Source organism: Echinops telfairi, unplaced genomic scaffold (assembly GCF_000313985.2).
Source record: "Echinops telfairi isolate 266 unplaced genomic scaffold, ASM31398v2 ScPeMD7_7458;HRSCAF=8496, whole genome shotgun sequence".
Classification (NCBI taxonomy): Eukaryota; Metazoa; Chordata; class Mammalia; order Afrosoricida; family Tenrecidae; genus Echinops; species Echinops telfairi.
Window position 1 is genome coordinate 16,009,602 of NW_022111358.1, and position 14,820 is coordinate 16,024,421.

The window sequence follows — 14,820 nt, forward strand, 5'->3', positions numbered from 1 at the left end:
AAGTATTCTTGTGTTGAGGGAGTACTTGAGTGGAGGCCCAATGTCCTTCTGCTACCTTAATACTAAACCTATAAATGTAGGCTCATAGATCTATGTCCCCATCCTCATATAATATATTTGTATATGTACATGTCTTTATCTAGAGCTCTATGAGGCTGTAACTCTTTACAGAAGTAGAAAGCCTCATTTTTCTCTCCCTTCTGAAGGCCACAGGCCTAACGAATATACCCATCATTGCTTTTGATGGGATTCCTAACAGCTCAAGGTGTTATTACAAATTATCTCATTAAAAAGTGAATTGTAAGTGGAGTTTACTGAACTAGGGAGCATAGAGGTAGAAGGAAAAGGTGGGGAAAAAATTTAACCCTGACTCCCAACTTGCTCTGTTCGGCCCTTTGCTGGTGTCCTGGGATCATCACTACTCACAGAGCCAGGGCTCTCCAGTCCCACGGCCCTGGGTCTGAGGCCTGGCTCTGCCACCGGCATTCAGTGTGACTGAGGACACGCTAAGGAGCCTCTCGGAGCTCCCATCCCCTCCTGTGTAAAGGGAGTCACGTGGAGGAAGGAGGATTTATGAGACCGTGCAGGTGTGAGCTGCTTGACCTGTGCCGCTCGGAGCAGTCACTCTGACATCCTCACCCGTTACCACGAGACGTTGTCTCTGCCCACGTTTGTCAACCCTTGGTCTTCTCTGCCACCCAGCCTCACGATTCCCTCAGATTCTTGTCATTCTTTCTGGTCATCAGCACCCCGTTAGTCGGCCCACATCGGGTTCTCTTTCTTTAGTCTCACTCCACGGTCGTCCTTGTGATAAGGCAGGGCCTTATCACTTCACGATTGGACGAGGGCACTCGGCTGTTTGCTGTCGGAAGGAGCCGAGCCCAGCAGATGGGCACGAGTCTGACCTCTGACCTGGAGATCCTCCCAAAAGTTAAGAGCAAGCACAATGGAAGCCGATGTCCTGGGTGGGGACTTTGCTTCCATCAGTTAACAGCCAGGTGACCCTGGACGAGTGAGTTAGCCTCTCCGAGCATCAGTTTGCGCAGCTCCAGAGGGACAAACAACTATCTTGTCCAGTTGCTGTGAGGAGCACAGAAACACATGTGTGGGAAGCACGTGGCAGGTGCTGATGGACCTCGTAGTGACCGACACTTGCTCTGTGCCGAGCACTGTGACCTAAAAAACATTTACTTTTGTTAAGAAGAGGTACAGCAGAACACACTTCCCTTTCTACGTGTTTCTACAAGTACGACTCAGTACCATTACTTATATTCTTCTGTTAGGCACCCCTCTCCCATCCTTTTCTGAGTTGGTCCCCACCATTCGCGTAAACTCGCTGCTCCTGAGGCTCCGATCCAATTTTTTGAGTTGCTTTTGTCAGGTTGGACCCGTATAGGTAGTTCTTAAAAGAGCAGACTGTTCAAGTCTTTGCTCGTTAAGCTAAACGGCTGTTTGTTTTTGAGAAAACTTCAAGGGATATTTTGGGGGGTAAGGTTTAATGATTATCTCAGGTCAGTAATTTTGGAAGTTCATCCAACCTCCATAGCTCCAGAAAGTATGGATTCCACACAAGTTTGAAATTCTGCTCTACATTTCCCCCCTTTTGATCAGGATTCTTCTATAGAATCTTTGATCAAAATGCTCAGTAACAGTAGCCAAACTCCACGCAGGTCTCTCAGCCTCAAGGCAGAGGAAGCAGATTATTCGTGGGGGTAATTAGCCACACATTCCATTTCCTCCTCTTGCTCCTGACTTCCCTTCTTCTCTGCTCTCAGTGAATAGAGACCAATTGCTTACTTGGGTTGGCTATTTGCAAACTTTTGAGACCCCATACCCTGTACAAGGTAGAACAGAAACACTGAACACTTAATTTGGCCAATTAACTGGGCTGTGCCAAGAACCATGACCCTAATCTTCCAAATCAAGGAACCCATGAAGGGTTTGGGTGTACATAATCAGCCTTAGTAACTCCTGTAAATATATCTATCACACAACTTAAACCAATTCAAAAAATGTTTTACAGGTATACAACTTAGTGACAGTGAAGCAAGCATTACTTTACTTGGATTAATCTATGCAGTCCTTTCAACAACTCTATGAAGTAGATCCTATTGTGTGTCCCCATGTTATAAAAAAGGGAAACCTGAAACAGAGTGGCTAGGCGATGGGTCGTGGAGTCAGGATCCAAAGCCGGGCCATCTAGGCAAAGCGAATCGCAATACAATCTGTCCTCCCCTTGTCAGACCTTGATGGACCCCATCTCCCACCTTGAGTCTTCTCGGACTGGCCCAGCCCAGCCAGCGCAGTAGGAGCAGCAGTGCCTCCCTCTGGACCCACTCCCAGCAGCCAGGCTCTCTACTGATGCAGGAAGCCCTCCAACCCCTCCCGCACTATAACCTGAGCTGCCTCACTCTTCTCGGGTTTACTCTCTGATTTGTGTCCAATTTAGTATGTCTGAGAAGGGGCAGAGTGGAGAGAAGGGCTTTCTGAGCTGAAGGGGGGGTTTGGAAACTCTGTCTGTTCCATTGAATCTCGTTGGCATTATTGGGATACTGTGTACATGATATACTAGAGTATGAACATTCTAGGGAGCTTAGACTTCCCTGGCTTGGCGGCCTGGGTATGGGAGGTGCTCAGTAAATCTTTCATGAGCAGGAGAGGTAGACTATCACTGTGGTCTGGGAGGGAAAACTACATGATGCAGCAGCTGACCGGTGTGGCCAGCAAGTGAGTGGGAGGCCAGATTTCAGCTCACCCTCCCCGCTCCCTCTGTAGTGAGTCATTACCAGAACTTTGTTTGCTGCCCCTAGAGGACTGGCGGACTACAGGCCCCACCAAAAGAGGTCTTTGAATCTCCCGTCTACTGCTCCAGAAGTTCCAGCTCAGGGAACATGCCCACCGCCCCGCCTTCCAATCTGGGCAATTCCAGACCCTGGAGGAGTGCCACTTTCTTTCCCTCCCGCCTGCTTCTTTGGGTGCCAGTGAGCAGGAGGTGCGATGGCCCCAGATGGGTTCCATGGGTCCCCAAACTGTACTTGTTGTTCCCAGAACTCTGGCTGCAGGAATGCACTACCTGAAAGTCTGGCCTGCTTGCCCCGTGGCTGGCCCTTTGATCACAGTTACGACTTGATCATTATGGGCTGGGATGGGCTGGGGCGTTTGAACGGCACAGTAACGACTCTCCACTATTCCTCTCCCGATCCGTCACCAAGACAAGGGGCCACAGTGACGGAGAAACTGCAGAGAAGGAAGGCTCTTCCCTCCCCTTCTGCCCTCCCCGCCCAGGCTGGACCCAGGGCCTTGTTCTGGGCACAGGAAAGGCTGGGAGGGGTCCAAAAGGGTCCCAAAGAGGGGTCCCACTAGAAGGCCTCCATCCCACCCCCCTCCCAGGGCTCCCCTGCCTTGGAGCAGTGGGTTCTGAGGGTCCCCCTGGCAGTTGGGGACCCAGGAGACCCAATTCAGTGACCGCTGTCGTGACCTCTCCCGCCATCCCATCCAGGTCCCCTGCTAGAGTCCGCTCCTCTCTCCCCGCTGCTTCTGCTCCGCATGCATGCCCTGGAGAAGTTTCTAGCTGCCCAGGGTGGCCTGGGAGGGGGGGCGGGGGCGGGGACAGGCTTCCTAGGAGGCGGAAGTGATGTGGGGGAGGGGGGAGGTTGTGACCACAGTGTCGCTTCTAGTCCACCCAGCTCTATGACTTTCCAGTCCACCAGCCTGGTGAGCCCTGGCCTCCCGGCTGCACCTGGCCGGGTGGAGGTCGCAGCCCCAGTCCAGCTCCCAGGGGCAGGAAAGGCTGGGAGAAAGTTACTTTTCTGGCCCCACGAGAAGGTCTCCACCGCCCTCCCCTGCCTTCGGGCAGTGGGTTCTGAGGGGCCCCTGGCCACCACCCGCCCCAGGGAGCGGCAGCCGCTCCCCGGCCTGCCCCGACAGGCTCTCCCTGGGACGCTGAGATCAAAGCCGAGCGCTTGAGTGAAGCCGGCCCTGGCTCCTCTGCCTGCCACCGGCTCCAGGCAGCAGGCTTAACTCCTTCACTGCCTGCAGGAAGGCCCAGAGGCAGCCCTGAGGGCTGAGCCCTTTCCCAGAGGAGGAGCCTGCTCTCTCGGGAGTGGGGCTGGCAGAGGGACGGGCACTGGGCAGGGAGCCGCTGGTCTGTTGGTGGTTGCCCACAGGGCCTCCGCCCCACCCTCGCTCTTATCTCCTCCGTCTGTTAGTCCCCCAACACTTATCCCTAGATTCCGGCTGGCTTCTCTCCTGACTCTGTCTGCCCCGCCCTGCGGTTGGCTGCATTCGGCCTCCCCAAGCCGCTCAGTTCTCTAATGAGAGCCCCTCTGTCTGAGCCCTGGGGGGGACAGGGCTCCTAGCCCCTTAGGGAGATGGTGAAGCCCCGGACCCGGACTCCTTTAAGTTACTCTGAACTGGCGCCAGAGAAAGAGTTGGCAAACTAGAGTGTGCAGGAAGAGGCTGCCAATGAGTTGGGCTGAGCCTGGGCTTTGCCTCTGAGGCCTCCTGGGAGAGCCGTGTGGCCCAGGCTCGTGGAACCTGACCTAAGCTGAGGGGTGTCCCCCAGGCTCCTCCTGTCAGTCAGGGCTGGCCTTTGGAAAGCCCTGCTCTATTCAAAAGGATCTCCACCGCTCCCTGTCCCAGGGGGACTGGTCACTCTCTGCTCCATCCGTCCCTTCCTCTAGTCTCACACTTCTTAGCTGAGGTAGGCCAATGGAGCCCCGAGGACAGGCACTATTCTTAATTTCTTTGTCTCTTGAGTCTAGTCCACCCCCTGGCTCCCAGTGACCGCTTGCTCAGGGTTTGTCACGTTACAAAACAAAGGCCTTTCAAGGCAATGAGCCCTGGTTAAGCTCAGGGACCAGGGCAGGCAGACCCTGGTTCCACTGACTGACCCCATGTGTGTGTGTGTGTGTGTGCGCGCGCGCGCGTAAGCGTGCAGGGTCCCTGTGTGTGCAAAGTCCCGGGCAAGGACGGGCCCATGTGGGGATGAGGCTAGGGTCTGGATTAGCCGCCTCCTCCCCAGCCCCCAGCCAACCTGGCTGTGTGTCCTGCAGGCCCGGATGGCAGGTGAGCGAGGAGCCAGCGCTGTCCTGTTTGACATCACTGAGGATCGAGCTGCTGCCCAGCAGGTACTCAGGGACCTTAGGGTGTTTCCGGAGGGCTAGGGCGGAGGGAAGCGAGGTTCCTGGGGAAGGAAGCGTAGGGACCCAGCAGCCCCTTGGGCCACTGCCCCCTTTGCAGCTGCAGCAGCCCCTGGGACTGACTTGGCCGGTGGTGTTGATCTGGGGCAGCGACGCGGAGAAGTTGATGGAGTTTGTGTACAAGAACCGAAAGGCCCACGTGAGGATCGAGCTGAAGGAGCCCCCAGCCTGGGTAAGCACTGCCCCTGTGCCGCCGTCCTCACCCCGACCTGTGCCCTAAGGTCATCCTCACCCAAAGCTGATGGACACTTTAGAAATCCTCTTGTCCTTAGGGAGGGAGAGGGAGAGCTCTTTCAGAAACCCAGCTGTGTGCCTTGAGACACCTGGGGCGAGCAGGGATTCCAGCCAGCAGAGGAGTCCCTCCCCTTTCCTCTCCGGCACCCAGATTTCCGAGTGCTTCTCACTGCTGACATGGGGAGACCCCTCTCCTCCGAGGGCTTTTGGGCAGCCAGGGTCCATGAAGCCCTTCCCTAGGTTCATCCCCACTGCAGCTCCACAGCTGGAAGACCCCAGAAGATCCGGCGGCCCTCGCTCTGTGTGTCTCCTGTGTTTCCTCCCACCTGGGCTCAGCTCCCCCCACCTCACCCCAGGGCTCTGACTCCTTTCCCTCTCTGCTTGCCCCTCCCAGCCGGATTATGACGTGTGGATCCTTCTGACAGTGGTGGGCACCATCTTTGTGGTCATCCTGGCTTCCGTTCTACGCATCCGGTGCCGCCCCCACCCCAACCGGCCGGTGAGCAGCACAGGCTCCCTGGTGGAGATGGGCATGTGCGTGCGTGTCTATGGGAGGGTGGGAGCAGAACGAGGGTGTGCAGAAGGGAGGGACCTTCACGCCCGCCCAACAGTCTACCTCCAAATACCCTCATGTCCCTCTGGTGATGTCCAGTAGCCTCTCCCCAGGGGCCTGCCCATTCATGCAACTCAGTCATTCACCCAACACACCCAGCTCTTGTTACCTGCCAGGCAGGGGCGCTGCAGTGATGAAAGGGATAAAAAGCCCTGCCCTCAAAGAGCTTTTATTCTGATAGGATGAGACAGACACGAAGCAAGATGGATACAAGACTAAAGGAGCCTGGCAAAGCCTGTGGGAAAATTCAGTTCTCTTTCAATGCCATTTTTCCACCAACCCTTGGAAACACCCCTCCCCACACACACCTCTAATTTAGTCTTTTCGCTAGTGGTAGGTGCTGGGAGAAAGCAGAAACGGGAAGAGGAAGCGCAGGGGGAAGGGGTTCATTTTTAAAAGGAAGGTCACGTTGAGAAGATACCACTGGGACAGAAAACTCCGATTAGATGTTGGAATCATCTGTGCCAATCTCTGGGGCGGAAGCAGGCGAAGCAGGCACAGTACGTGCCGAGGCCCCCGGGCCGGGAGCAGCAGGCAGGGGTGTGGTGGGGGTACCGTGATGGGGAGGCTGGAGTAGATGAGGCAGAGAATACATGGAGATCAAGTTGATCCAGACTCTTGGGGCCATTGTCAGGACTTTTTGCTCTGGGTGAAACGGGGGCCACTGAAGGTTTGGTGTCTAGGAACGAAATGGCCTACCGTAAGTCTGACCACGGTCACGTTTGCGGCCGTCGTGAGAATGGGCTACAGGAAGGCAAAGGTGGAAACCCAGGAAACGGGTGGAGCCCACCTCACAGTGGCCCTATTGGACAGAGTAGAACGGCCCCCTTTGCGTGTCCAAGGCATCTTTACTGGAGCAGAAAGCCTCTTCTTTCTTCCACGGAGCAGCTGATTCGAACTGTTGACCTTCCAGTTAGCAGTCCAACATGCAACCCACTGCGCCCCCCGGATGCCAGGTGTAGTAAAGGTGGCAAGAAGTGGATTCTGGGTATCTTTACTAACGGGGTATGAGAGAAAGGAATAGAGGATGCCGTCCAGATTTTTGGTCCGAGCAGTTGAAAGGATGGAATTGCCAGAGCCCCGGTAGCATAGTGGGTTATGTGTTGGGCTGCTCACCTCAGGGTCAGCAGTTCGAAACCACCAGCTGATCCACAGGAGAAAGATGAAGCTGTTCCATTCCTGTGAAGAGTTCCAGTCTCAGACACCCGCAGGGGCAGTGACGTGAGTGAGGAGGCAGGAGATTAGGGAGGACAGGTGTCCGGTCAGAGGTTCATGGAATCAGGACTTTGGTTTTGGACAATGAAAGTTTGGACTGAAAACAAACAATCCTATTGATGTGAATGAGGGGGAGGGTGGAGTGGAGACCCCAAGCCCATCTGGAGACAATTGGATATCGCCTTACAGAAGGGTCACAAGGAAGGGATGAGCCAGCCAGGGTGCAGTAAAACACCGATAAAACATCCAACATTCCTCTAGTTCGTTAATGCTTCCTCCCCCCAGTATCATGACCTCAGTTCTATCTTACAAATCCGGCTGGGCTGGAGCATGTACACTGGTACAGATAAGAGCTCTCGACACGCGGAATCCAGGACAGATAACCCTCCCCAGGAACAATAATGGGAGTAGTGATACCATGAAGGTAGGGGGAAGGTGGGGGGAGAAAGGGGGAACTGATCACAATGATCAATGTATAAACCCCCTGGGGGGGGACAAACAACAGAAACATGGGTGAAGGGAGACAGCAGTTGGTGTAAGACATGACAATAATAATACTTTGTAAATTATCAAGGGTTCCTGAGGGTGAGGGAGTGGGGGAGGGAGCGGGGGAAAAAATGAGGAGCTGATACCAAGGGCTCAAATAGAAAATGTTTTGAAAAGGATGAGGGCAACATATGTACAAATGTGCTCGACACAATGGATGTACGAATTGCTATAAGAGCTGTAAGAGCCCCCCAATAATATGATTGGAAGGGCAAAAAAAAAGAAAGAAAGAAAGTTCAGCCCGACTTAGACATCCAAGTCACTAACGTCAAGCAGGCTGCTGGACAGTTTCTCCCGTCGACCCCCAGGACAAGAAAGCTCCCTGGTGTGAGCAGGGACTGGTTGGGAGGTCTTGGCCGGCTTGGCAAAGCCAGGTGTGTGCTCCAAAAGGACATGGAGACTGAGAACCACGTTCAAGCTGCATTTGGAGGGTCAGCGGAGAGGCTCTGCCCCATTCTGAGTCCCACCCTCTTCCCAGGAGCCCCTTCAGCAGCGAACAGCCTGGGCCATCAGCCAGCTGGCCACCAGGAGGTACCAGGCCAGCTGCAGGCGGGCCCGGGCTGAGTGGGCAGACTCAGGGAGCAGCTGCAGCTCGGCGCCCATGTGTGCCATCTGCCTGGAGGAGTTCTCTGAGGGGCAGGTAAGGCAGAGCTTGTGGCGGGGGAGGGAGGCTTTGGGAGGGATGTGGCGTGGTTGTCATGGGCACTTCTGTGTCCCCTGCGTCTTGCATGGGGCAGACGTCCGGAAGAGGCCGAGGCTTGGCAATTGCCCTGCCACTCTAGAGGCAGAGAGCTGATGCTTGTGGAGCACGTACCCTGGGCAGGCTCTGCGGTGGGTGCTTTAGGGTCACTAACTCCTGTTGGCCTCGTGACGGGGAGGGGGTCGGGGAGATTTGGTTTTTTATCCTTGGTTTTCCGACTGCAAATCGGTCTGTCAAGACACTTGTCCAAGGTCAAATAGCTAACTGACAAAAGGTAGACCTACCTGATACCAAAGCCTGCCTTACCCTTTCTAGTCCACCAGGAGGTCTTCTCCAAGTGGAAGCCGGAGGGTGCCAGGGGCGTACCTCCATTCCCGGCCCCTCTGGTCGTCACAGCCGGCTCTGATTCGAGCCCCTTGTTTCCTCCAGGAGCTACGAGTCATCTCTTGCCTGCACGAGTTCCACCGCACCTGCGTGGACCCCTGGCTACATCAGCATCGGACTTGCCCTCTCTGCATGTTCAACATCGTAGGTAGGAGGTGGGCCGCGGGCTCCCCTGTGGACCGGCAGAGGGGTGGAGGACGGGGCTGCTCTGGGGGGAGTGGCCCGCCACTAGAATGAGTCAGGTTGTGCACTGCTTGAAAGGCCCTTATCTGAGAGGGAGGGCCAGGCACATCGGAGACATCTGTCGTATTTTAGACATGATTTGTATTTCTATGGATTCGAACCGTGGGACATTTGCTTCCGACTCCAGTTTTCCGGCCGGCCGTAAGGTCCCGTGAGCACTTTCTTGAAGGCAGAAGGAGAGAGACGCTCCTCCTGAGTCACCCAAAGGGCCAGGGTTGTCTAGCAGGGCAGGGCCCGAGGTCTGGTGGCGGGCGGACATTGGCCCCTAGCCTGGCACTCCCAGGACGTGGCTGCGGGAAGGGAGGCCCAGGGCATGTGTAGGTGCGGTCCCCTCAATGTGGACAGACCTCCTAGGCCATGCAGGGTAGGCTAGGTCCCCTGCAGCCACGCGTCCCCAGAGTCAGCCACGGGCTGGGGGCAGCCTACAGCCTGCGCTTGGAACTTTTTTTCCAGAAAGCGACGCATTTTCCCAGGCCTTGGGCCCCTCCCGAGTCTATCAGGAGCCAGGCCAGCGACTCCACCTCATTCGTCAGCACCCTGGCCACGCGCACTATCACTTCCCTGCGGCCTACCTGCTGGGCCCTTCGAGAAGCTCTGCGGCGGCGGCTCAGCCCCCGCGACCTAGACCTAGCCCCCTCCGGCCCGCCCAGGAGCCAGGCCCTGGGCCTCGGCACCATCACCACCGCCTCCCCAGGGGGGCGGCCCCCCGGCCTCCTCCGGGCGAGTCGCAGCACCAGGCGATGGCCCAGCTGCCCTCCGCAGAGCACTGGGGGCTCGGCCGGCTCAGATGCTCCTCGAAGCACCCGGCTGCCTGCCCAGTGCCCCCGCGCCGGGCCCGGCCCCATGACAGCAGCGGGTCTGGAGAGAGCTACCGCACGGAACGCAGCGGCTACCTGGCTGACGGGCCGGCCAGTGACTCCAGCTCGGGGCCCTGCCACGGCTCCTCCAGCGACTCGGTGGTCAACTGCACAGACGTCAGCCTGCAGGGCACCCACGGCAGCAGCTCCACCTTCCGTAGCTCCCTGAGCAGTGACTTCGACCCCTTGGTCTACTGCAGCCCTGACGGGGAGCCCCCGGGGGAAGAGACACACGTCAGCGTCACCTCTCGGCCCCGGTCCTTGGACTCAGTGGTGCCCCCAGGGGAAACACAGGCCTCCAGCCATGTCCATTTCCACCGGCACCGGCACCACCACTACAAGAAGCGATTCCAGTGGCATGGCAGGAAGTCTGGCCCAGAAACCAGGGCCGCCCAGCCCAGGCCTGGTGCTCCACGGACACAGCCCCCACCAGCGCCACCTTCTCCCGATGACCAGTCCGCCAGATCCAAGTCACTAGCCCCTTCAGGGCAACTCCCCAACCCACAAGGGCCGAAGGCCCCCACAGAGCCGGCGCCCGGCCTGGCTAAAACCTCCAGTTCCAGCCGCCCGCCCCGCAGCCTTTTCAGCTTGCAGAAACCCAGCGTCTCACCGCGGCACCCACAAAGGAAGCGGCGGGGGGGCCCCTCAGAACCCCAGGACTTGACTGCACACCCAGCCTGTCAAGTCTTTCCCCACCATGGCCCCAGCCTGCCGTGCCCGTGGTCCCCAGAGGCCCACCCATTGATCTTGGGACCTTCGGGCCTGGACAGGCGGCTTCTGTCAGAACCCCCCGGGCCCTGTGGCTCAAGCTCACAACCAGTGTGGTTGTGTCTGACTCCACACCAGCCTCTGGGACCACACCCACCTGAGGAGGGGCCTTCCGCATGGAGTCCTGACACCGCAGAGGGCACGCCATGCCCATACCCACACTGCCAGGTGCTGCCAGCCCAGCCTGGTGAGTTTCTATAGGCAGTAGGTGTGGTGGGGGAGAGGAGACTCAGGGAAGCTGCATGCTGTAGGACAGGGGACGTCGACCAACAGGGGGTTGACAAGGTAAGAAGGATCCAGTAGGGGTGACATGCATATTCTCGAACAACTGCTCCCCAGCTCTGTCAGGCTGCTCAGTCATCAGGGGACCCCAGGGAGGTACAGGCTGGGGCTTCAGAGAGGCATGTGGGATGGTTGGGACCACAGCTCAAATGAAAGCATGCCCACACTTGGGCCATTGGTACAGCCATACCCCTGTGTTCAGCTCAAGATTAGCTCAAACACCTAGAAGGCCGGGAAGCCTCCCTCTCGCTCAATCTCTCATTCCAGTGCTGCCTTTGCCCTGCTCCTTACATCCAATCAGTACCAGGTTCTGTGAACTGTATCTGCTCAACTCGATCCCTGCCATCGTCTCCTGTAGCCCAGCACTCAGGGCCTCTGCTAGTGTCTTCCCACGGCCATCAAGCCGATTGCGACTCTTAGTGACTCTGCACTGCCCCCTCGGGTTTCCAAGACTAAACTTGACAGGAGCAGACAGCTTCATCCCCCCCCCTCCCCCAGCCCGTGGAGCTACGGGTGGGTTCGAACATCTGATCTTGCGGTTAGCGACCCAGGGCACGATCCACTGTGCCACCAGGGCTCTTGGCCAATGTCTTAAGTGAATTGTGGAAAAAAATTCAGCCACCACCTATCTGTTCCCTGCCTTCAATAGGGCATGTAGGTTGGGGACTGCGTTCAGGTTTTGTGACCAGAAAGTTGCGCAGTGGAGCTACTCTGCCCCCCTGTTCTCCACGCTGTCCCCTTCCTCCCCGGTGACTGTCTGGAGAGCCCCACTTGAACTGTCCTGTCCACCAAAACCAAAACACAAACCCAAGACAGCGGCTCCGTACAGAGCAGAACTGCTCCCAGGGGTTTCTGAGACTGTCCCCTTCACGGAAATAGACGGCCTCATCTTTCCCCAGCAGAGATGCTGATGGTTTTGAACTGCGGACCTTGTGCTGAGCAGCCTAACATGTAGCCCATCAGGCCACCACAGTATGGAAAATCCAGCCTGGTTTGACCTTCAAGGCCCCGTGCCAGTTAGCGCCAACCTCCCTCCTCAACCTTGCTGCCTACTAGTCCCCTTCCCTTACCCAACCCTGTCCTTTTACCAAACCAGGAAACTCTCCTGGCAGCTCGTGTGGCTCAGAATAGCCTGCAGCTCTCTCTGAGTCCCATAAATCCAAATCTTACCTACTTCTGCACGGCCAACTCACTTATCCTCAATTCCAGGAAGGCTTCCGGATTAGTTAGATATGATCTCTCCCCTTCCTCAGGAGTTCTCTCGGGGCCCTGGTCCTGCCCTCCTGGCATACGAATGATTTGTGTGCACACTTTCTGTCCAACAAGCTCCTGACTTCTCCCTTTTGGACTTGTTTCGCACCTGGGAGCCGATTCTGATGGCAATGGCATGCTTTGGGTAACAGGCTAGAGTCACATGAGTGCTCATTAAATAGTTCCTGGATGATACAGCACAGGGTAGGTACACGCCGGTTGCTGTGTGTGTTTCCCTTTCTCTAGATCATTTTTTGACCCATATGTGGTGTAGTGGGTTATGCATTAGACTGCTGACGGTAAGGTCAGCAATTCGAACCCACCACGTGCTCCTCAGGAGAAAGATGAGGCTTTCTGTTCCCATAAAGATGTCCAGCTTGAGAAACCCACGCGGGCAGTTCTACTCTGCTCATCAGAATTGACTCGATGGCAGTGAATCAGTGAGTGAGTGAGTTTATTGGGGGCTCCTCTCATCCTTCAGTCTGATCTCCCCTTCCCTCTCTGGGGCCCCTCCCAGCCTTGCGCTCCCACAGGTGAAAGCAGCCGGAGCCTGGCCTGAGCCTCGTGCCCACTTTCCTCCCCTCTCCCTGCTGCAGGCTCAGAGGAGGAGCTGTGTGAACAGGCCGTGTGAGTCTTTCAGACCTGGCTCCAATCAAGACTGGACTTTGGATGACTCTGGGCCCCCCCAGGCAGAATCCTGTTCCCGGGAGAAGAAGGGACCTCAGCCAGCCAGCCCCCCTCTTTTGCTGTACTTCCTGGCACAGTGGAAGAGGCGTGGTTACGGTGGGTGGCGGGAGGTGATGTTCCCTGCTCCCAGCCTTGGAGCAGGGCTCCCCTCTTATCTACAGGACACATCTCCAGAGCAGTGAAGTGTGAGTCCAGCACTGCTTGTGTGTATGTGGGGTGGGGGGAGTGGGGGGCGGCTAGCTCCCAGGCAGGGTATGTGTCTTTGAACGCAGGAAGCTAGAGATGGAAAGCGAGGGTGTTAGAGGTGCTGCTACCTGCCTCAGCCCCACGGGGTCCCCATCATCCCACAGTCCTGTCCGGACAACCAGTGGCTTCAGCTGGCTGCTGTTGACCCTTTCTCCCGCCCTTCTGCTGATGAGCGGGGGCTCCAGCCCTGGTCCTCGTCCTCACTTGAACTGCATCAGGGACAGCCCTGTCGTTTTTCCTTCTTTGAAAAGGACCAAGAGCAGAGGTGAGCCTTGAGCCCTGAAAAGCGGGGTCTCTGAAGCTCCCGAGGCAGCGCCTCCCTGGTGCCTAAGGGAGGAAAGTGTCCCCCCTGTTCTCAAATTGACAGTTGCTGTATTAAGTCACGGGGAGCCAGCGTGTGCTGTGCTGTCCCCGAGGTGGGTACAGCATCTTGGGGAAGCTGGGATGACAGTCTCTGATCTTCAGACTCCTTGTCACCCTTGCGGCTCCAATCCCTCTGGGGACCACTGCTGGGGCTGGGGTAGGAGGGGAATGACTGTCCTTGGAGAGCTCTCGTCTCAAAGTCCCAAAGCAGGCGGACAGTGGAGGACTTGAGCAGGGCTTCACCTGGGAACGGAGAGGCTGGAATGAGGGTGGAAGAGGCAGATGCACAGCTGAGCAGGACAGACAGGCAGGGATGCTTCTTCTCTGAGTAGGGATGGGGAACAGGGGTGAGCCAAGTAAAAGCCAACTGTGGCCCCGGGGCTTGGAGGGCCAGAGGCCTAGCTCCCTGGTATAAGCCATACAGGTAGGGACCTTCAGGGAGCAGGTGCGTACAAGAGTGGAGGTGGAGCACAAAGTCTGGCCTGGGCAGCTGGTAGCCGAGTGGGCAAGGACTGAGAGGCCTCCCGAGGGTGACATTCACTCCAGGGCAGCCTGGTCATTGCTGGCCCCTCAGGCATTATCCCATTTGGAATGTGAATGTGGGGGCATAGTGGGCACAAGGCCCCCCACCTGGGAACGTTCTTTCCTCCGAGTCAGTGGGGAGACTAGCACCTAGGCACCCACATGGGTATTTATATCTGAACCAGACAGAAAGACGCTTGAATCAGGCACTACGTTGAGAAATGTATTTATTTGCTAATATATTTATCCACAAATACAATTTGGTCTTGTGGTTTTGTTCTGGAACCGTTGTTGCCTTAGGTGGGGTTCTCCAGAAAAGCAGAAGCCGCGAAGTTTATGCCTATCTGTATGTACACAGAGAGATTCCCATAAGGGCACGTTCGCATAGCTGTTGGTCGGGTGGGCAACTGCCAAGATGTGGGTGGGATGTCAGGCGGGAGGCTTCTCCTGAATCACACATGGAGCTTCAGCAGATGACGAACCCAATGGGCAGGGCAGGTGGCGGGTTCTGGCTGCACAGCCGAATGAATCCAAGGTCAGCCGATAAAATGCCAGGCTGCTGAAGACTCCCAGAATCAGATCTCATCCTGGAAGTGATTACATTGTGTTAAATCTCATCCTGAGGGATCACTACATTTTAACCGCCAAACCACTGAGAATCCTGGCCCTACCAAGTTGACAAAAAGCCATCAACCGTCAGAGTTGTCA

The 14,820-nt window shown here is 56.5% G+C and overlaps 1 protein-coding gene across 1 annotated transcript in view; it reads left to right on the forward strand.

Moving 5' to 3' along the window:
- Positions 1 to 14,371, forward strand: part of RNF43 (ring finger protein 43) — a 68,745-nt gene extending 54,374 nt beyond the window's left edge. Inside the window, exons 3-9 of the mRNA XM_004707022.2 lie at positions 5,055 to 5,129; positions 5,242 to 5,373; positions 5,830 to 5,934; positions 8,288 to 8,449; positions 8,939 to 9,041; positions 9,590 to 10,948; positions 12,891 to 14,371. Of these exons, the coding sequence (XP_004707079.1) occupies positions 5,055 to 5,129; positions 5,242 to 5,373; positions 5,830 to 5,934; positions 8,288 to 8,449; positions 8,939 to 9,041; positions 9,590 to 10,948; positions 12,891 to 12,925 (1,971 nt within the window). The 3' untranslated portion in view covers positions 12,926 to 14,371. The remainder of the gene's footprint in view (positions 1 to 5,054; positions 5,130 to 5,241; positions 5,374 to 5,829; positions 5,935 to 8,287; positions 8,450 to 8,938; positions 9,042 to 9,589; positions 10,949 to 12,890) is intronic.
- The last annotated feature ends 449 nt before the right edge of the window (positions 14,372 to 14,820 follow it).